Source organism: Toxorhynchites rutilus, chromosome 2 (assembly GCF_029784135.1).
Source record: "Toxorhynchites rutilus septentrionalis strain SRP chromosome 2, ASM2978413v1, whole genome shotgun sequence".
Classification (NCBI taxonomy): domain Eukaryota; kingdom Metazoa; phylum Arthropoda; class Insecta; order Diptera; family Culicidae; genus Toxorhynchites; species Toxorhynchites rutilus.
In genome coordinates this window covers 315,182,234-315,205,559 of record NC_073745.1, presented here as the reverse complement: position 1 = coordinate 315,205,559, position 23,326 = coordinate 315,182,234, and the positions used below count along the sequence as shown (strand labels likewise).

Here is a 23,326-nt window from a genome sequence, read left to right as displayed (position 1 = left end):
CGGGTCCATTAACTGCACAAATTTTATTGGCAGCTTGAGATGCATTTTTGTCTTTGTCATAGTAGTACTGTAAAATATGTCGAATTTTCTCTTTATTTTGCTCCATATTTGCGACACTATAACTCACGAACGACTTAACCAAACAAAACACTGTCAAGGACTATATTATAGCGCGCAAAAATACCTTTCCAACAAGCTATAGTATGACTCGATACAATGAATACAACTAGAACTACGCGCTTACAACGACACCTCGCGGAAATACCGCAGGACTTTTTTGACAGCCTAATATGAAAATTTGCAGTGAGATTCAAAACAAGTCAATCGAATTTAACCCAAGCACAAAATCAAAACGGTAGTCCTTTGAGGGCAGGAAGCATATATGGTGTTATAGAAATTAGGAACTCGGGACATGGAATTGCAAGTCTCTATTCTTCCTTACGAGTGCCCGAATTTTTCGGACAGATTGTGAATCCGTACTTTCGTTGCGAAAACCAACGAAGACGGATTAATACTCATCGATTTCACTGTATCTATGATGTATGCCGAACTTAACATTTTTTTCCAAGCACAGCCTTCAGCATCGTTACACTAAGAGATCACCACTACAAACCGAAACATAAATCGACTGGATCGATGGTCGGCAATCCTCAGATAGCATCGATGTTCCGAAACATCGTGGCGTTAACATCCATTCGTTCTCCTCCCCTCAAGGACTGTGAAAGTACCCTCAGAGTAGAACGTACTGTGATTGGTGATTAGGGGATCACTCTTTTCTTATCGACCAGGTCATGTGAAGACCTGACCATATTCTGCGACGAAAATGATCAAGACTTTACGAGTGCGTTGGGAGGGACAGGTTTCTAGAATGCCGGTGGCAGTTCTGTTATTTGTGCATTGACTTCTATGGAGACGAGAGAAGGTAGCCAACCAACGAGGTGGTTGGCTCAATTGGGTTGGGAATTAGCAAACATTTATAAACACGTGGTTGGAGATCCACATCATGGACCGGGTCTATATGCGAAATGATGCTGTATAGAAGATATGATCTTAAAATCGAATGTAGTATGTAGCTGTTACTCCCAAGCACCATTATTAAATAACAAAAGACGCAGCACGACGCATTTGATCGAAAAAAATACATTATACTCATTAATCATATTGTACTGACATAAATCCCGCCGGAAAGGTGGTCTTGATCCTTATCACATGTTAAAACTACATGGTAAGTCAATTGAAGCTGAATATCAACGAATATTATTAGAACAGACAAAAAACAAACATCTCAACCGTGGCGTTGCAAACCGCGTGAGGTAGACATCTTAATGATATCTCAGACTCCGGTTCTGTTGTTTTCATGTTTAACCGGCTCACCGGTATCTGTCGCGATTTTTTTTTGTTTGCCTGTTTGTTTTGTTTCTGCGATCTGTGTGTAAACACACTCGGGTCTCACTTTCAAAGAGAGCCGCGTGCGCGTGGTTTTTCGATTTGCGCAGAGTGGTTTGCTCAGCCGCGGAAATACCAGAGAGAACGCGGCGTGAGAACGAAAAAACACACACAAGGGACACCATCGCCATCGGCTGCGAGTCATTATCATCTTCACTTTCGATTGAGCAGCAGTAGTATCTTGTAATCGCGTCTGTTCACGAGTATAATTAGGGATCGTAAACTCGTACTAATTGTGAGGAGGGGAAAGGAAAGGAAAGCAAACGAAAATCGCAAATAAGATCACTTGAGCCGCTTGAAAAGAGTGCAATAAGTATAAATGGAAAATAAAGTTTTTGCTCAGAACAGGTTCAATTATAAGTGAAATCGAAACAGCTGTACGATTCGGAATTGCACGAATTGCACGGCGTGAACGTGAATTGCTCAACAAGTGTCAAATGTTGCTCAGGTAAGTGTCAAAACAGTCGCCTGCTCACAGAACTTGGCTTGTATTAATTATCCCGCATTAGCATCGAGACTTTAGTTAAATCAACATTTAAATCAGTTCAGTACACTTGGAATAGAAGCACGTAGGGAAGTGGCATGTGTCGAGTGGTGTCTGTGTTGAAATTCAAATAGAACACCGCCTCAGCTGGAAAGGTAGCTGTGCACTCAATGATTTTTTTGTTTCACTTAATCGAATTGCGGTTTTGGGATTCCCCATACCGCTTGAGTGAGCCACACAGATCGCGCTGAAGATTACAACTTATATTTAGATGAAAAGATAAGGTCCTTTCATTATAAATTGTCATAAAATAAACATTACATCCTCTCACATCGCGCAGCGAAGTGTGACTATCGTATCAATTTATCCAACGTGGCATTCGCCTCGAGATCTCGATCTCCGGTGAGCATGGTTACTTACAATTTAATCAGTGGGGAATCCAAAAAAGACGTATTTTTTTTGACAGCTTTTCGCAAATTATTGATTCTGGAATTTCTGAGTGAAAATATACATGTTAATTTGAAACGAATGATAAGAGTTCTTTATGTGGAGTTTATATCACTCGATGATAAAAGCTTTACCACATAATGTTGTCCATCTGACAAAACTTGGATTATGCGAAGATGTAAACTCTTATATTTCGATCATGATCTGTTTCATTTTTTTTAATAGCGAAGTGTTGCTAAACTAATATTCGAATAATTGAGAGAAGTATATTCAGATGAATACAATGGATCGGGTTGGTTCCACTCAATTATCCCTAAGGTTAGCCACAAACCGTGGTTTTGATCGTATGGCTTAGAGTCGGAACTTTATTATATATTGATAACTTGTCCCAAATCTGTCTTGTGCCTAGGGCTAACGATCTTTGTGTTTGATTTTCAATATTTGCTCATACTCTTCATATTCTCTCCCCTTTTCAAATAAAATATATCAACTTACTAACTTAGAATCGCCCGAAAGCAATCAGTTTTCCTGCAGCATAACGTTTGCATTTAAAAAAAAATAACTAATTTCGGATGACGATGAATAAAAAAATAAAAAAAAGTTATTAATTGGAACATATTATTCTTAAATCCTACCGATAGATTACCGACATATTAAATTGAGGCCAATGAGCTAGTCTTCTTTAAAAAGAAAATATTACATTTGCGGAAAAATTCTGGTAGCATAGAACTAGTCTTGTTGCATGGGAATATTAAACGAAGACTGAAAAAATGTTAAATTTGAAAAATTATAACTCAAAAACGGAAGAAAACACCTCTCCGATTTCTAGATATGTTATGTAAAAAACCTCAGCTTTCAAAAAAATAAATTAAAAAAATTAAAAAATATGGCGCCCTTTATCTTTAACTATGTAAACTATAAAAAAAAAACAAATATAATCAATAATTACGAAATTAGGCCGGTGGTTTCACTCGGTTATCCCTAAGGTTAGGCTCAAACCGTGGTTCAAAAGTCTGGAATTGAGTCGAGACTTTATTCGCACCTTTCCCGACTCATGTCCAATCACTGTTCGTTAGATGCTCTACTCTTCCGTTTCAATCTTGCCAGCAGCAATCTCTGCGTTTGTGGCGAAGGTTATCACGACATCGAGCACGTTGTTTGGTCGTGCGAGGTGTATCTGGTCGCCAGATCGAATTTAGAAAATTCCCTTCGGGCCCGAAGAAGACAACCCAATGTGGCGGTGAGAGATGTATTGGCTCGGTTAGACCTTGATTACATGTCCCAAAAATATGTTTTCCTTAAAGCTATCGATCTTCGTGTGTGATTGTCCCTATATCCTTATGCCCTCCTTTTCTTCCTTTGTGAGTAATTGGTCCCCTTGCTATGAACAGTAGAATAAGTTGAAATGTAAATACACTATAGATATACGAATAGATTTAAGAATTGAGTTTGATCACCAACATTAGGTAGCCGTGATCCTGATCTTCTGCTTCATCTATACCTGTTCCTCAGAAACCCCGATGTCAACGTTTGATGATGCTTCCTTCGTTGTATCTCTGTTTCATATCCTTCATACCCGATCTATAAACTTTTACTTGGTCGCGGCAATACATACACACACTCTTTACAGATACACGGGCCGAAGGTTGTGCAGTCCACTGATCATTCATCTTGAGCTGAGGATTGTACCGCTCACGCTGATGATTGCACCGGCTAGTGACCATTCTATCCTGGATTTCACACGTCGAGAAAGACGTACCACGCTAGATATGGGGTACAGACTAGGTGGGCGTTGCTGATTATTCGTCAGTTGCATTCCAATCGGATGTATCCCGTGTCGGGCATTGGACAGAGCATTGGAGACTGCAACATCTCAATTATGACAATAAATTGTAATACTAACCTCGAGCCAACCAAGAGTAATCGGTAACATATCACTAACATAGCTAATAAGAAATATTGTCAAAATATTCAACTTCCGGCCCCGTCAGGCTAACGCCGTATGAGCCTTAACTAAAATATATATTTTGGAAAAAAATCAAAATTTTTATAATCTCCATATGTATCATCCTTGTCCTGAAAAAATGCCACCCTTCTAAACTCGAGTCAACCGCGAGTAATCGATTTTATACCTTACTAACCATAGAATTAGGAAATTGTTTATATCTCTATATATATAAAAATCTCGTGTCACGATGATCGTGGTCGAACTCCTCGAAAACGGCTCGACCAATTTTCACGAAATCATGCACGAGAAAGTTGGTAGGCATGAGAATAGGACGTAAACTATATATGATACTGCTAGATTATCGATTACCGTATGTTTAGAACCGATTAGGGTGACCCTATGCAGAAAAAATCCTTATAATTTTTATTTCTATTTTTTCTAAAATTTAGCACAAAATGGCATACATATAACCTCAAAGGTTCACCCCTACCTCTTATTTTTAATCGCGATTTCAGTATTTTCGTATAAATAATATACAAATAAATTACCCGTTGTTCGTGTTCCGAAGCGAACGAATTTATTCACCTTGTTAAACGACAGATGGCTACAGATGGCTTCATCGAACTTTCATCCACACATGTACCAATAACCTTAATTCGGCGGAAGCTGGAAGACTTTTTCAATAAACATAATGAATTATGGAAATTTTTCATATCACACATGCTCGGATTGCAAGGTAACAATCACGTCATTGTCATCAGTTATAATAAAACAACTGGAGAATACATGTATAGATTCAATGTGCATGTTGTTTAAAACATTGCTCGAGTCATGGTAGCGACAGCACAGTGATGCGAGAAATTGTAATTCGAAAAAGAAACAATAATCTGGAGTTTATCGTTGACATACACCGTTCAAACGACGCTCTCCATCTTCTTCTTCAATGGTACTAACGTTTCTAATGTTCCTAACGTTCACCATCTCAACGTACAATTACTTGCGAACGATAGACGCTATCATGAGCAACGCCGGTACAGCCTTTGCTATTGCCAGGCCTAAACGCATGCATTGTCATGAAACTACAGCACGTGTGTTCAGACAAAAAATGAATGAAATGTAGAGTGAGTTTCATTACAACATCATACTTGTTCGGTCCCACACCTTGCTGGAAGTATTCGATTGGATAGCAAAAGCGAGGATTACATCATATGCACATTTTTAATTTAAATAGTCAACAAAATACGCCCTGAGGAAATCGATAGTATAATTTCTTCAAAGAATCCCGATACGTCTATTGATCAACTACTCATCCGTATTCTGAAATCCGATCGAGTCAGATTATCCGACTCGATAGCAATATCGCATTCTGTCATCTGTTCGACTTCGACGGATTGTGCAACCTTGAAACGCAATGCGGTATAGCCCTCATTGAGCTCCATTTCTGTGAAGCGTAAATTGTTATGATATACGCTTTTGAAACAAAAATTATAGTAATTAAATTTGGATCTGCTCTGTGCTCAAAAGAACATACATGTCGGATTCGTTTATGAAATACATCGAATTGTGTTTTTTAATTTTTGTCGGTAATAATCGCTCTATTCCTCGGTGTGTCAAACACAAGTATGAACACAATAGTCACGAGCTTTCACGTATGTGTAGATCGTTAAAACATTTAAACACACTTACAATACATTAGTTGTTTTTTATTTAACAACCAATATATTCACAACAAATAATTTTTATGGCCGAACAACGTTTGCTGGGTCAGCTAGTATAGTTATAAAAATATAGTTAAGAATTCGGCTCCTTAAAACCTATGTAACTGAGCCTGTAAAAATAAACGAATTGATAAAAAAAATATTACGAAAACAACATTTTTTTTTCGCTAGTGTAATTTTCTTTTAAAGTGATAAGCCTCAATTTGATATGTCAGTCATCTGAATCGGTTCAGTAGTTCAAAAGTCATGAATTTTTGAAAAAGGGAAAAAGTTGATTTTTCCTGCACCCTAAAATGGAAATGGGCAGCTTAATATAAAAAAATACGGGTCTAATATTTTGCGATAGAGAACAAATCATGTGGTAGATTCACGAAAATCTGAGAACCACTATATCGGTTTGGCATGGAATGGCTGTTGCACACTATCCGCAAAAACCGACAAAAATCACGAGGAATTTTCTCACTGGAAATAAAGTATATATATTTAAAATAAAAATAAAAATTCTTTTGCTGAACATTTGAAAAGGATGTCAAAATGAACGGATTGCATCGCAATTAGAAATAAGAATTTTAAACCAGAACAATACCAAAAAATACGAAATCGGATAATTCTACAAATAGATCAGATGTCGGTATGTCTAGTCTTATCAATTTAAATCCACGAACACAATAAAATCGTCGATTTCATGAATATTAAAAAACAATGCAGACGGTGAAAGATAGGAAAGAATACGGTCAACCCTCGAAATATTTTGGAAAAAAATCACATATAATAAAAAATCACGTGCGAACATATTTCAAAGCAGTATTGGGTCTCGAAACTTAATTCAAAAAATCCTAAATTTCAAATCATTAAAAAGTTGAACCACACAATGCTCTAGCATTATAAAAAATCATTCATCAAAAACACATACATTCGAATAAGAATAATCTAAACAAATCTCGCGTAACTTTTGAAAAGGTTCAATGTAACATTTTCGTCAACTCGAGAAAAACGGAGTTGAAGACCCGAACATTATTTCGCGAATTGTCTTAAAAGCTATTATTCTTTATCGCTGCTTTCGCCACTAGCTGTCAAGAATAACTCCGTAAAACCAATTGTAACTATTGTTCCGTGATTTGAGATTAAAGTTGAAGCCTCGGAGCGAAAAATGTTACATTGGACGTTTTGACTGCCCGCGTTTGCACATTGGACATATTACGTTGCACTATAAAAATTTGAAACTAACTAATAAACAACAATCCAAATATCAGCATTTCGTTCTAAAGACTGATTATTATTGTTTTCACTCGTTGAATTGCACTGAAATCGATAACAACACCTGTAAGAAACAAATTCCAAAACGACCGAAGTACGACTGCGAGTTGTATTGACTGCTTTGTTACTTCGGACGTTTCGGCCGTCGGAGGAAAGTGGCGGCCGAAGTAACAGCCGGGTGCCTAAAATTAGAATCTGTACATTGGATATTTTTTGTATCGGCGACAAAAAGATGAAGAAGATAGATACGTGAACGATTGTTTTTGTAATACATTCAATGATTGAAAACTAATAGCGTGCATCCATTAACTCGATTTGTTTACATTTGTTACATAGGACCTTTTCAAAAGTTACGCGAGAAATGTTTTTCAAAATTTCAAGATTTTTTTTGGTGCTTGAATTTTTTTTGGTAATATTTTTCGATACACCACAATATGATGCACTATAATTTTTTTTTTAATATTTTCATCTCGAAGGTATTCAGAATGCAAGAAATTGAAAAGTTCGTTTTTCACCATAGAACCTAAGGTGAATCACATAGGGGTTCGAAAAATAGCCAAAATTTCATATTAGTTAATGATGATTCGGTTTGGGGGCTTTTTTTATCTTTCTTACCCGGCCATGCCCTTCCTATAATAGTTCATCATCATTTTGGTTCGTGGAAAACTAAACAGCCAGTTGTTGTCGTTTTTGTTTTGTTGTTTGTTTTGATAGAAACGCAGTTTCAGCAGCTATATGGTGACTCAAAATGTAAAAAAAGCCAAGTGTGTACAAGGGCATCTGAAAATTTACGAAAAAAAGTTGATGGGTCTGAGCCTAGGGGGAACGAACGGGATCCTCACATAGGACTGTGATAATGTGTAGTAATCGCATTTAAATTGAGTTTTTCATTGTTCAAAATCTGTATTTTTTTCTCTTTTGATATATCAAATGGATGTCCTGGAAAAACCGTTTCCTGTATGTACTTGTATCTTTTAAACGGGTTAGATGACATAACGTGGTAGAATTCGGTACCGCATTCTGTTCAGAAATGTACCCAAAAATATCATTAAAGCCATTACTACCCTTTTTTCTGTATATTCAATCATGCAGAAGACGACAAAGAGTCATCATGTATCATTCTTAAACACAAGTCTAAATAGTTAAGACCTACATAAATATAATCCTGAGTCAAATCAATCTATGACTACAAAAGCATATTATAGATAAAAATCACATTATCTTCTTCGTTACCACGTTGTCCAGAACATTGTTTGTAATAACTTTATAGCCCTGTAAGATTGCAACTACTCAAGCTATCATAATCTGATTTACGTGGCAGCCATTTAAATTCATTTATTGCATTTTCACATAACGCATCAACATACTCGATATTATGACATCCTGGACCACAATTATACAAATTGTTAGGTCAATTGTGACCTACACAATAAAAACATGAATTGAGCACAAATTGATTGGACAACGTACAATATAATATAAAATTAATGCCTATTATCGGTAAATGGAGAATAATTCATTTTACGCATCAACTCACATTATGAGCTAACTCCCGAATTTAGGCAAAAAGATTGCTCGTTGGGTCGTGGAGGAAGCGAGTGGATAGTGCAATCGAAAGAAAACATACCCAATTAAATCGTCAAAATGTTAACTTTTTTACAATATTCACTGTTCATTTTTCAAGCAAAAAAAAATGTGGATAAATTTCCTGTCTAATGGCTAATATAACACAACATATGTCGCAATAACCATTTTGAGTAATATGCGTTTAAAAACTCTTAATAAAACTTAACATTTTTCGTAGAGTTACTTCCCTATATAGAAATCAAAGACATAGTCCTATGTCAAAAAGCTTTTAACTGGAAAAGTCAGATGGTGTCGGTTTCATCCACAACAGCGGCGTAGTGTAGGGGAGGGGGGGTCTCAATGGGGTGCTTATGTAGGTCCGAAACCCGGTCCTTGCAAAGCAAGCCTTACTTTTCGAGGACACAAGGAGGATGAATCTTCGTTAAACAGGGGAAATTTTCTAGAACTAGTAGAACTGCTAACTAAGTACGACCCAGTTCTAAAGGAGCATATAATGATATTGCGGTCGAAAACATGTATCATATCTCTCTCTCCCGAGATACAAACGAGTTCAAACGAGATACTGGCGGGCCATTTAAAGGAGAAAATAATTTCGATTATTAAATCATCGAAATATTATGGGATTATGTTCGACCGCACTTTTGATGCATCGCACGATGATCAAATGTCTGAAATTGTTCAATACGTCAAAATTGAAAATGGAAATGACCACATAAAAGAATCCTTCCTGTTTTTTTTCGCTTTGGGGTGGAAAAGGCTAAGTAGCTTAAACTTTTTTTGAAACTCCAAATAGGGCACTAATAACCGTCAAACTATTTGAAACGAACAAAAATAAACAAAATTACCTTCTGACAGGAAGTTCAACTGTCTAACTGAAAATTATTAATGAATGTCAGTGTAACACATAACATCGGTAAACGGGATCGGGATCGGTAAACAAATATATATTAGGCTGTCGAAAAAGTCCTGCGGTATTTCCGCGAGGTGTCGTTGTAAGCGCGTAATTCTAGTTGTATTCATTGTATCGATTCATACTATAGCTTGTTGGAAAGGTATTTTTGCGCGCTATAATATAGTCCTTGACAGTGTTTTGTTTGGTTAAGTCGTTCGTGAGTTATAGTGTCGCAAATATGGAGCAAAATAAAGAGAAAATCCGACATATTTTACAGTACTACTATGACAAACGCAAAAATGCATCTCAAGCTGCCAATAAATGTTGTGCAGTTTATGGACCCGATACAGTTTCCATTTCCACCGCACAACGATGGTTTCAACGTTTTCGTTCTGGTGTAGAGGTCGTCGAAGATGCGCCACGCTCCGGAAGGCCTGTCGTCGAAAATTGCGACAAAGTCGCTGAATTAGCCGAGAAAGACCGGCATAGTAGCAGCCGTAGCATCGGCCAAGAGCTGGGGATAAGTCATCAAACCGTTATTAACCATTTGAAGAAGCTTGGACTTCAGGTCCCTCCTGGCTTCCGTGGTAATAGTTCACCTTCGAACAACCCAGCACTCGAGGGGACATCAAAAACCCCAACTGTCCCTGTTTTTCCGTCCAGTTCAACTTCCCAATCGGGATTCATAAAGTTGTCTGACCTTGTGGATCAAATCTTCACGTGTTTTAATGTTTCCGACTCCATCAGAACCATTGTCACCGCAATGCTTCCAGTACTAAAGACAATTTTGCAGCAATTGATGCAAACATGGCCCCTCCTTGCAATGATTATCTCTCTTGATGTCTAATTTAAATAGAGAGGTCGGAGATATCACTGTTTTACAGTGGAATTGTCGTAGTCTTATCCCTAAATTGGATACATTCAAATTTCTAATTCATAAACTCAATTGTGATGTTTTTGCTCTGTCCGAAACCTGGCTCTCTTCTCAAAATGATCTCTCTTTCCACGATTTTAATATTATACGTTTGGACCGCGATGACAGATACGGAGGGGTACTATTGGGGATCAATAAGTGTCACTCATTTTTTAGAATTGACCTTCCACCTATTGGAGGGATCGAAGCTGTTGCTTGTCATGCAAACATCAGAGGCAAACACCTCTGTATAGTCAGCTTGTATTGGCCTCCGAGAGCTGCGGTTAGCCGCAAGCAACTTGTTGACATGTGCTCACTCCTTCCTGAGCCACGATTAATCTTGGGAGACTTCAACTCTCACGGAACTGCCTGGGGGGAACAGTACGACGACAATCGTTCATCGTTGATATATGACCTTTGTAACAGCTTCAATATGACCGTTTTGAACACTGGGGAAACAACACGTGTACCTAAACCTCCTGCAAACCCAAGTGCTCTTGACCTCTCGCTTTGCTCGAATTCACTATCGTTAGATTGCAAGTGGAATGTAATCCAGGACCCCAACGGTAGTGATCACTTGCCAATCAAAATTTCCATCACCATTGGGTCGAATTCTTCTGAATCTATAAACATGGCATATGACCTCACAAGACACATTGACTGGAAAAAATATGCGGACGCGATTGTTCTAGCCATCAATTCCAGAGATGGTTTACCTCCATTGGAGGAGTATAACTTCCTTTCTCGTTTGATCTATGACAGCGCGGTTCGCGCTCAAACGAAACCCATCCCAGGTTCCACTCTTCGCCGAAGACCTCCCAATCCATGGTGGGATAGCCAATGTTCCAAGCTTTATCAGGATAAATCGAACGCATTCAAAGCTTTTCGGAAACGTGGAACCATTGAAAATTTTCAGTCGTATTTGGACCTTGAAAATCAATTTAAAAACTTGATCAAAGGAAAAAAACGTGCTTATTGGCGAAATTTCGTGGAAGGTTTGTCACGAGAAACGTCAATGAAAAAATTATGGAAAGTAGCTCGAAACATGAGAAATCGCTCTTCAACGAATGAAAGCGAAGAATATTCACATCGATGGATTTTGAATTTTGCACGGAAGGTTTGTCCCGATTCCGCTCCCGTGCAAAAAATTGTTCGAGTTATACCACAAGATAGGTGCGATCTTGATTCCGGGTTTTCGATGGTAGAATTCTCTCTTGCTCTCCTTTATTGTAACAATTCGGCTCCGGGAACGGATAGAATTAAGTTCAACTTGTTGAAAAACCTCCCTGATGTGGCGAAACATCGCTTGTGGAATTTATTCAATCGATTTCTGGAGCATAATGTAGTTCCAGATGATTGGAGACAAGTACGAGTTATAGCTATTCAAAAACCCGGAAAACCCGCGTTCGACTTCAATTCGTACCGCCCAATAGCAATGCTGTCTTGTATACGGAAATTGTTGGAGAAAATGATCTTGTTTCGCCTTGATCGATGGGTTGAAACGAATGGCCTACTCTCAGATACACAATATGGGTTCCGCAGGGGCAAGGGGACGAATGATTGTCTTGCGTTGCTTCCTTCAGAAATTCAAATGGCTTACGCCGAAAAAACAAATGGCTTCAGTATTCTTGGACATAAAGGGGGCCTTTGATTCTGTTTCAATAGAGGTTTTGTCAGACAAATTACACTCTCGGGGTCTGCCGCCTCTATTGAATAATATGTTATATAACTTGCTTTGTGAGAAACATTTGAACTTTTCTCACGGAGATTCGGCAGTAAGTCGGGTCTCTTACATGGGCCTCCCCCAGGGCTCATGTTTAAGCCCCCTTTTGTACAACTTCTAAGTAAGCGACATTGACAATTGCCTTACACAAAATTGCAGCCTAAGACAACTTGCAGATGATGGAGTGGTGTCTGTCGTAGGATCAAACGAATCCGACCTGCAAGAACCCTTACAAGATACATTGAACAATTTTTCAACCTGGGCCATTGGGCTAGGGATCGAATTCTCCACGGAGAAAACAGAGATGGTGGTTTTTTCTAGGAAGCATAAACCAGCAAAACCAAAGCTTCAACTTTTGGGTAAACCGATCACTCATGCTATGTCATTCAAGTATCTTGGGGTCTGGTTCGACTCCAAATGCACTTGGGGGGCCCATATTAGGTATCTGAGTAAAAAATGCCAACATAGAATAAACTTTCTCCGTACAATTACCGGCACATGGTGGGGAGCCCATCCAGAAGATCTTATAATGTTGTATAGAACAACTATTCTCTCAGTGATGGAGTACGGCAGTTTCTGTTTTCAATCAGCTGCCAAAACACACTTCATTAAACTCGAGCGAATTCAGTATCTTTGTCTCCGTATTGCTCTGAGATGTATGCCCTCAACGCATACCATGAGTCTCGAGGTTTTGGCAGACGTACTCCCACTAAAAGATCGCTTCAATTTATTATCTCTTCGGTTCCTCATCCGGTGTAAGGTTATGAACCCATTGGTGATCGGAAATTTTGAACAGCTTATCGAGCTAAATTTTCAATCTGGGTTCATGAGTCCATATCATGAATTCATCTCCATGCAGGTTGATCCTTCTTCGTATATTCCCAACCGTGTTTGTTTTCCTGACTACATCAATTCCTCTGTGCATTTTGATCTGTCCATGAAGCAGGATATCCATGGAACATCAGATTATCTTCGATCGAGGATCGTTCCAACGATCTTCGATGCAAAGTATGGGGATATCAATTGTGATAATATGTACTTTACTGATGGGTCCTCTATGAATGATTCCACAGGATTTGGAGTGTTCAACGAATTTTTTAGCACCTCCCACAGTCTTCAGAATCCTTGCTCAGTGTATATTGCTGAATTGGCAGCGATACACTGGGCGCTGGACAGCGTCGCCTCACGACCTGTTGAACACTATTACATTGTAACGGATAGTCTTAGCTCTGTCGAAGCTATCCGTTCAGTGAGGCCGGAAAAGCACTCGCCGTATTTCCTTGAGAGAATACGAGAAATTTTGAGTGCTTTATCCAGACGCTGTTATGTCATTACCTTTGTCTGGGTCCCTTCACATTGCTCATTTCCGGGTAATGAGAGGGCTGACTCATTAGCAAAGGTAGGTGCAATTGAAGGCGATATTAATCAGCGTCAAATCGCCTTCAATGAATTTTATTCTTTAGTCCGCAAAAATACCATAGTTAACTGGTAACGCAAATGGAACGAAGATGAATTGGGCCGGTGGCTCCACTCGATTATCCCTAAGGTTAGCCTCAAACCATGGTTCAAAAGTCTGGACTTGAGTCGGGACTTTATTCGCACCTTCTCCCGACTCATGTCCAATCACTGTTCGTTAGATGCGCTACTCTTTCGTATTGATCTTGCCGACAACAATCTTTGTGTTTGTGGCCAAGGTTACCTCGACATCGAGCACGTTGTTTGGTCGTGCGAGCTGTATCTTGTCGCCAGATCGAATTTAGAAGACACCCTTCGGGCCCGAGGAAGGCAGCCCATGGTGCCGGTGAGAGACGTGTTGGCTCGGTTAGACCTTGATTACATGTCCCAAATATATGTATTCCTTAAAGCTATCGATCTTCGTGTGTGATTGTCCTTATACCCTTAGTTTTTCCTTTTCCTTTTTCTTTGTGAGAGATCGGATCCCTTCTTAAGAATAAGATGAAATGTAAATACATATTAGATATAAGATAGGTTTAAGAATTGAGTGTGATGAGTGTGATTGAGAGTGTGAGTGTGATCATTGTCAACATATCCTCATATCCCCTCCTTTTCCTGAAGAAAATATGTCACCCTTCTAAACTCGAGTCGACCGCGAGTAATCGGTTTCCTATATTATTAACATTAGAATTAAGGAAAAATGTATATATACAAGTAACAATACAGTAAGGAGTTCGGCTCCTTTAAACCTATGTAACTGAGCCTGTAAAAATAAACGATTTAAATAAAAAAAAGAAGGATTCACAAAGAAGCTCGATGTATGGGTGCCACACACGTTGACGCAAAAAACATCTTTGACCGTATCGACGCATGTGAATCGCTGCTGAATCGCAACAAAATCGACCCGTTTCTGAAGCGGATGGTGACTGGCGATGAAAAGTGGGTTACTTACGACAACGTGAAGCGCAAACGGTCGTGGTCGAAGCCCGCTGAAGCGGCTCAGACGGTGGCCAAGCCCTTATTAACGGCTATAAGGTTCTGCTGTGTGTTTGGTGGGATTGTCAAGGAATAATCTATTATGAGCTTCTTCCCTATGGCCAAACGCTCAATTCGGACCTGTACTGCCAACAATTGGACCACTTGAAGGTAGCACTCATGAAGAAGAGGCCATCTTTGATAAACAGAGGCCGCATTGTCTTCCATCAGGACAACGCCAGGCCACACACTTCTTTGGTGACGCGCCAGAAGCTCCGGGAGCTCGGATGGGAGGTTCTTTTGCATCCGCCGTATAGTCCGGACATTGCACCAAGTGACTACCACCTGTTTTTGTCCATGGCGAACTAGCTAGGTAGTCAGAAGTTAGCCACAAAAGAGGCCTGTGAAAATATCCGAGTTTTTTGCCAATAAGGAAGCGAGCTTCTATAACAGGGGTATTATGAAGTTGGCATCTCGTTGGGAACAAGTCATCGAACAAAACGGCGCATATTTGACTTAAAACACATGATTGTAACTAATTTTATGAACAAATGAAAATTCAAAAAAAAATACCGCAGGACTTTTTTGACAGCCTAATATATATCGTCATTGATTACATTAACCCTCTACCGCTCAAGTTTTTCATTTATCTAAAAAAAACCTACTTCACTTTTATCTCGAATTTACGATTTTCAACATAAAATACTCCTAGCAGAAAGCTGCCAGCATAAAAACAATATGTACGTGTGATAGATGAAAATATTCTAAAGACGTTCTAGTGGGAATGTCTGAATAATTTGAAAAGAGAATCCGCGAAGCCCGTCTAAAGGCGGGCTTGGGCTGTAGAGGGTTAATGATGTTTATGGGGATAAAACAAAAAACAAGTTGAAAATTCTAACGATTTTCCAGTGAAATAATGTTTATTTGCCGACTATCACCCTCATTCTTGTTTTTGTACGAATAAAAGCCATCTATTCGAAATTTCAAAAATTAAACCATTCGAACGAAACGCCTATTCTAGTTTTCGTACGAATGAGTTTTTTAATCTGCCTACCAAGCGTCACTTTTTTCTTGCGAATCGCGTTCGTTTGTTAACTCAGTACTCACATTTTTCGCGTAATTCGTGCTCAAGTCGTATTGGGTCTACTGCTCAATCTATCATAGAAGGAATTGAGTCATTGAGAATTATGAATATGAGTCATGAGGATTATTAATATTTCATTTCGTTTAATTTTTGTGATGCGATGTAATGCCGGTCTCAATAAGTCCTCGCTGCCACCCTCCTAGTATTGATATCATTTTTCGCTGTACAATCGCCCATGTTACCGCAGCCCGAAAGACACTCGCTTAAGGAGTTCGTCACCCCGTCATATACAGAAGCCATTTGCTTACTTGACTATCTTCAACTGGACGTACGTTAACCGGACTGCAAAGCAGTTATGTATCAATAATAGATGTCAGTACTTACAATACTTCAAGTATTGCAAACTGTTTTGCAGTCCAGTTAACGAGTAAAATTCGATAAGTGCATCGATTTTCCGGCCCAATTAACGAACGATCACTGTATGGGTGACACTTTTCCCGTTGCTTTGTTGAAATCTTGCATGAAAATTTAGTGATGCTTGAAATCTTGCATCTGATTAGGTTGTTGTGCTAATTTGTTTGATAAAACGAATTATTGCACACAATTTTGTGTTGAACACAATGGGAACGAAGTTGAAAGAAAGAATGCATAATACATGATTTACTATCGCTTCGCTCGCGAAACATACCTCTTTTATTTGATAAGTTGCTCACTGGTTTTACTATTTCCACTGTTGATGTCTTAGGCGAAAAAATACTGGATAACTTTGCCGTCTAATGATATATGTTATATCATATATCGTAAGAACGATTCTGCGTAATATTTTGAAAACTTTGAAAACTCTTAATAAACGTTACATTTCTCGTAGAGTGACCCCCCTATATAGAAATCAAAGACGTAGTCCTACGTCAAAAGCCGTATTTATCGGGGCAAGTAGTGGTCTTGAATTTATGTGGACAACATGCTTTTGCTGAAAATCCACAGTGCGTGACATGTTTTGAACTATTGAAGCTGTTTGCACGTTTTTCGCAGTCTCTACTCATTGCTGGAATGTGCTTCTGAACCACACTGGTGTTACAGTAAAAAGGTTAACACGATGGGGTGTTCATTAAAATGCTGTGAAACCACTCTATGGAAACAACGATGGGCAGATCACAGCCATTGAAGTGTTGTGCGAGCCTAGCGAAAGCTTGAGTACTAGATCAAGTGCACGGTCCCTTCTACCAGCAGTTTGTAATTTCACATTTCTGTGTAATCTGAATTTCCGGTGTGATGTACTACGTGAAGTAGATCTTGCGCAGAACTATCTGCAAACCAACAGATTATATCTGGATAACGTCGTGGCCAGATAAAGTGCAGATTAAGTTTTTTCTTACTGATGAAAGGAATAATCTAGCCGAAAAGGCCATTCAAAAGGCATTATTAGATTAGAAAGGCAGAGATTAGATTATTAGATGAAAGATAGGCGTAAGATCATCCGGACCCGGGCTAACAATGGAGAAGGTATATAAAACGGGAATGTTGGAATGCATTGAAATTTTCCAGCAAAAATTAAGAGTGCAAGTATTCGAAATGTTTGAAGCAATCCAAGCTCGGAACATGTTATCAGCATTGGACAGCGAACTGACAACGCCAATTTTAAAACTGGTAAATTTCTACGACGATGTTTCGGAAAAAGAGCTCTTGTTAGCAGTTTCTGTGGACAAAGTTTTTCAAAGTTTAAATAAAAAAAAAATTTACGTTCAACGTTGGAGCAGGCACGCCTAAATGGATTGGCTTTGCTGTCAATAGAAAGTGAATGTGTTAACTCTATCGACATCGACGATGTGATCAGACAATTTGCTGCTGTTAAGTCGAGACGCGTGGATATACTGTGATTTATTATTCTTTTTTCTTGAATATTATAATAAATAAGTTTTTTTCATTCATTAAATTTGTTTTTTAATTAAAACTAAAAAGTAACAAATGTTCATAGGAGGGGACACACCTATGACACCCGCCCCGGGTTTCAATGATGTACTATATATTTTTCGACTCCTTATTTAAAACCCTTTATTGCTTTATCCGCGATTTTCGTTTTCCGAAGTGAAGTTGCCACTCTATTCCGCAGTTAGTAAAATTAGATAATAATACGTAGGTCAAAAAGTTTAAAGTAAGTGGTTTGCTAGGGGCTTTCGTTATTTTTGCCCAAAATTTCGATGAGCTTTTATTGTTTCGATCAACCAAATTTAAACATCAGCGTAGCTTCCACTAAGTTTTGTGATTTCTAGAAGATCCCTGTTGTGCTCGAAATGATATTACAGTTATAAAGTTAAAAGTAAGAAAGTAAAAAAAAGTGGTTTAGTGTCTAAATACTGGTATAGCAGTTTAAGAAGGTAAATTCAGTTGAACGAATTCAGGAAGAAATTTCAAAGAACAGAAATGTTATAAGTCATATAATCATAAGTTTTTTGAGGGTGCTCATACACTGTTTGGCCGAAGTCAAACATTTCACTCTTTTGAACAGATAAAATTTAATCAACGTGTACTGATCAAATATATTCGGCACGAAACATGACAAGCAGATATTTAGTTATTGGATGCCCAATATATTCGCCAGACTTGTCGGTACATGGTTTTTATGGTACTTTCAGTCGAATTTTTTCTATGTTCGATGTTTGACATTGTTTGGCACTGTTGATAATTGAAGGCTGATAAACGAAATAGTATTTGTACAAATTTCAAACCAAACTTTATCTGTCAAAGAATGTCAAATATTTGACCTGCGGACAAACAGTGTACGGCCACCTTAACAGTTATGATCTTCTACCACTATTTCAGTTATTAAGCGTAGGGTAAAAGGGGGAAATTTGGACCCCCTAAGCAATCGCCTAATATTTCCAAACCAATACGGTCTAAATTAAAAATGTAGCATTGAACACTGAACTACACTTGTTTTCTCTCTATCAATAGTGTTTAATCATAATATAAAGCTTCGATCTACCAAATATGTCATAAAATAAAAGAGATGATATTTGGACATTAAAATTTGATGCGGGGTGATTTGGTCCAGTTTGTGTTTCACCGAAAAAAACATACTTATGTTTATATTAAGTATTTTGGGATAATATTACAATCAGTAACAATGTTTTGGAATTGATACCAGGTGTCTTGGCCAGATTCCAGACCAGAAAAATTGGATTGAGACCATCTCGAATTCTGCATGGATCTTTCACTGTTGTTCGAGCATTTTCAAACACTTTCGATGCTTGGTCAAAGAAAATCCGTTCTTGATGTCCCGCGTTGCTATTTCAAGATCTTCCTTCTTCCAACGTTGTCTGCCCATCCTCTTTTTGTAATTCAGCGGCATCTGGAATCAATTAGTCCAAAGAAAAAACTCAATCCTGTAGGACCAATTCACCCCACAAAAACGTGTCCATGTCAGCCCGCACAACAAGCAAAAATTAAAATGCAATTAATTTCATTCATTCTTATCAAACTTACTGTTTCGCTGCATCATATTGTTTTTCTTCCTTAGGCGAACAGAACTTTACTGCACAATACACGAAAAGTTTGTTTAATCAGTGGGAAAAATCTTAAAACCACGATTGGAAAACTCACATTTTTTGACAATCAATGTGCTTACTGTGTTCATGCTACCGTTTCCTTTAGGCTGTCGAATTTTAGCGAAGTTTTTTTACGTTAGGTACATGCGGTTCAACAATATTAAGATATGACATTATAAAAAATCCAAGTTGAGCCGTACTTTTTGAAATGAAGGGGTGGTCCAAATCACCCCGTATGTCCAACTCACCCCGTGTTATCCTAATTGATTCTCAGTGATGCGCAGTATGTTATTCGAATGAAATTGAAATTATCACGTTGGTGTGTATGAACGGTGAAATACCTTCATTTCCACTCTTTATCTTGTTTACCTACTGATTTTAAATTTAGCCAAACTGGAGAACAATTCAATTACAGTGCAAACATTGCATTCGTGAAACGTGAAGAATGTCCTCGTTTCGTTCAGCTGGTTCGCCTATTCGTAAACAAGCGATCGGTGTCGACATAAAGCACACATAGGAATCATTGTTAGTAACCACTTTGTCCATCCGAAAGCATTCATTTAGGCGAATTGTGTCGACATATGTGATGAGAGTGTTTTCTACTCGAATTGAATAAACACATCGATTTGATTTATCTGTTGTGTGACAAAAATATATCTAAAAAATAGAATACGGCTATTGGCATTTCTTGTTTCTATGACTGCTTAATCTAGATTGGCGAGCAAAACACCTTCAAGTATCACCCGCAGAAGCAACCACAGTTTGTACACGTTTTCCGTACCTGTAAATAGATAACACAAAATTGTAATTAGTTACTATTTTAATTTTTCAATTTATTTGTCATAAATGATGAGTGAGTCGTATTACAGTTGTCATTGTTAAACCGGAATAAGAATGTTTTTCGTGAGTTGTTTTATCTGATTCATCTCTTTGCCCTCCAACTGTGAGGCTCACTAATTATTTTATTTTTTATGAATGAACGAGGTATTATTTGATTTTTTTTTTATTTATTACATCACATGTATTGAATATTCAATTTATTTGTCATAAATGATGAGTGAGTCGTATTATAGTTGTCATTGTTAAACCGGAATAAGAATGTTTTTCGTGAGTTGTTTTATCTGATTCATCTCTTTGCCCTCCAACTGTGAGGCTCACTAATTATTTTATTTTTTATGAATGAACGAGGTATTATTTGATTTTTTTTTTATTTATTACATCACATGTATTGAATATGTAAATATGATAGTAGAGAATTAGTCAAAATGAATGAGACCAGCCTAAACCTTTGTCAATGTTCAAATGGTCATAAGTGTTGTATATCTTCTGTATTCAAAACAAAATAAAACAATAATTCCCAATCGAATATTCATGACGATGCTTTGGGAATCTATTGAAGAGAATTGTTTAGGACCTTATTTAATCTTATTTTTTGACGGTAAATGTCAGTCCCAGTGATCATCGCTATCGACCGATGCGGGGCTCAACGTGATAAGGTGTATTTTTTACTACAAATTGTCCGATTAAATGTTATTTTTAAAGTATTTTTATCAAGTTTATTTCGATAAAATTTCAAGTTCAGTTTTGTGATACGTATGGATTTTAGAACAAAATATTATATATTTAGAAATTCTATTTACAGGAAACACACAATGATAGCAAACATCCAGCGATTGATCGTAATCATCATCTGCCTCAACCTCACCGTCTTCTCGGTGCTCAACGAGGCGAAGGTCTTCTCCAAATGTGACCTGGCCAAAGAGCTAGGCAAGAATGGTATTTCTCGGACCTTTTACGGTCACTGGATTTGTTTGGCCAACGCAGAGAGTGGCATGAACACAACGAAGATCAACAAATTGCCAAATCTTACCAGCAGCTATGGGATCTTTCAGATCAACAGTAAAGAATGGTGCCGCGAAGGCCGCAAGGGCGGCAAGTGCAATATGAAGTGCGAAGGTGAGTCCCATCCGTTTCAACAAATCAAATTAATTATTAATAACTAATTATCGTACGCTTCGTTCTAGATTTCTTGGATGACGATTTGAAGAACGATATCGATTGCGTGAAGAAAATCCAGATGCAGTACGGATTCAACGGCTGGTCCGTTTGGCAGAAGAAATGCAAGGGCAAGGAACTGCCCGATATTTCCAAGTGTAACGCTTAGACTTATAAATGAGACTATGCATATTGTGATAGAAAGTCCTAAATCCTATTTTGTACGAGCAATAAATTGCAATTTTACCAATTAATTATTGAATTTTGAAACCCAACCTTGGACGAATGCCGAAAACGGACAGTCGCAACTGTCCCAAATCTGGTGATAATTATCGCTCGTGAAACAGCTGAGATAAGCCGCTGCAGATCTCATTTCTAACCGTTTCAAAATCGCCATTCTCACTCGAACCCCTTTTACTTTTTTCTGTCCCCCTTTCCGAAGTCACAGTTTTCGTTTCCTAAGATGGGAATGAACAACTTTGTGCTCCATCGGTTCAGGTTTTATTTACCATCTGGAGATAGAGAACATGGTGTTGTGGAGGACCATGAGACGCGATGTGCTGTGTGTTTGTGATTCGCACCTTCTTCTGTGAACTCGATCAAGAAGTTTGCGATGCAAATGAGTTTCCCATAGTTCTTACGATGCAAACCATAAGTATTTCGCCACGGTCAGCTGCATGCTTGCTCTTCGGTGTTGAGCCAACTATTTCGAATTGAAGGGCATGAGTGACATAGGTGCAATATTTGAGACAGAAACATACCTTTTTACGGGTCTGCTATGGCACGACTTGGCAGCTTTGAAAAGCACTATATTTGGTTTGTAATGTGATAACACCACACCCGAGATCGGTTACAGTAATCTCTGAGTATCTGCATAGATCATGGCTACATCCGAGATGCAGTTTGCTATGTCATCGGTTTATGTCACGGAACCGTGATATTCGATATCTGCGATGGTGTTGTGAAACCTCAAACGCCATACCCAAAACAAGATGAGTAATAGGAGGAAATGTTGTCGTTATTTGCCGTCAGTTTCCGGTGTGGTGGTATGCTGATAACAGTGGTTCTGGTCGATTTTTGAATAGGCATGCCAATGTGAAACGATGCGTGAGTGTATGAATTCTATGAAAAGTGACACTGTCAAACATCCGGTGAGCTATTATGTCATCCATCGGCACTGATTCATTCAACAATTCGCTATCTTCAATTCATGCGGCGAGCTCGCTCCCGACTAATTAGGGCGTTGTAATTCCGCGGAGGTGGATACAAAAATTAACATTTGAATATGTTTGCTTTCATAGACGTTTTTTCTGTGTACAATGTCATATGACAATGCAAATGGAAACAGGTACTACATGCTTCATCATTTAATTGTGGGCCTCGATGTTTGTTATTTTTTTCACTATTCTCGATGTGTGGAATTCACAGGCTCATTTACTTTTAATAATATTAACAAAAGTGTTGTTTTAATTCCAAAAAGATCAATGGGATTTTTTTGCCACTCTAGGATGTAATTTGGTCACTGTATATCTCGTTAATCGTTCTACGTATTCTATAGGCAACATCTGTGGAAGGCAGGTGGGTAACTATGATGAAACTATTCGCAACATCTAGGTAATACATCGGCAAATGCCTCGGGGAAGTCTATGGACTTTTTGAAATAACAGAGCAAGAATGTAACGACCGCTGATAACAGACAGATTTTGTTCGATTTACCTAATGAAGAATAAATGTTTCATTGTCGTGTTTTCATATGAGAAAGTTCTCACTATCGATCCAACCGACGATACATTTTTTTTCCATATAAATCGATGATAATGGTCATATAAACGACCACATCTTGCATCCATTTAGATA

General features: G+C 38.3%; 2 protein-coding genes across 3 annotated transcripts in view; one reads left to right on the top strand and one right to left on the bottom strand.

Moving 5' to 3' along the window:
* LOC129765436 (uncharacterized) overlaps positions 1-23,326 on the bottom strand; it is an 84,508-nt gene that overhangs the window by 10,205 nt on the left and 50,977 nt on the right. The gene's annotated exons all lie outside the window — the stretch shown is intronic.
* LOC129765437 (lysozyme c-1-like) lies at positions 1,580-21,723 on the top strand. 2 transcript variants are annotated; one of them, XM_055765760.1, is made up of 3 exons: positions 1,580-1,894; positions 21,102-21,430; positions 21,499-21,723. In XM_055765760.1, the coding sequence occupies exons 1-3, from the start codon at positions 1,884-1,886 to the stop codon at positions 21,636-21,638; spliced, it is 480 nt and encodes a 159-aa protein (XP_055621735.1). In that variant the 5' UTR covers positions 1,580-1,883; the 3' UTR covers positions 21,639-21,723. The 2 variants fall into 2 exon arrangements, with proteins under 2 accessions (XP_055621735.1, XP_055621736.1); XM_055765761.1 differs by having other exon boundaries at positions 1,584-1,894; positions 21,117-21,430.

Coding starts and splice junctions, on each gene's coding strand:
- LOC129765437 (XM_055765760.1), top strand. Junction 21,431..21,498: donor GTGCAATATGAAGTGCGAAG/GTGAGTCCCATC, acceptor GCTTCGTTCTAG/ATTTCTTGGATGACGATTTG.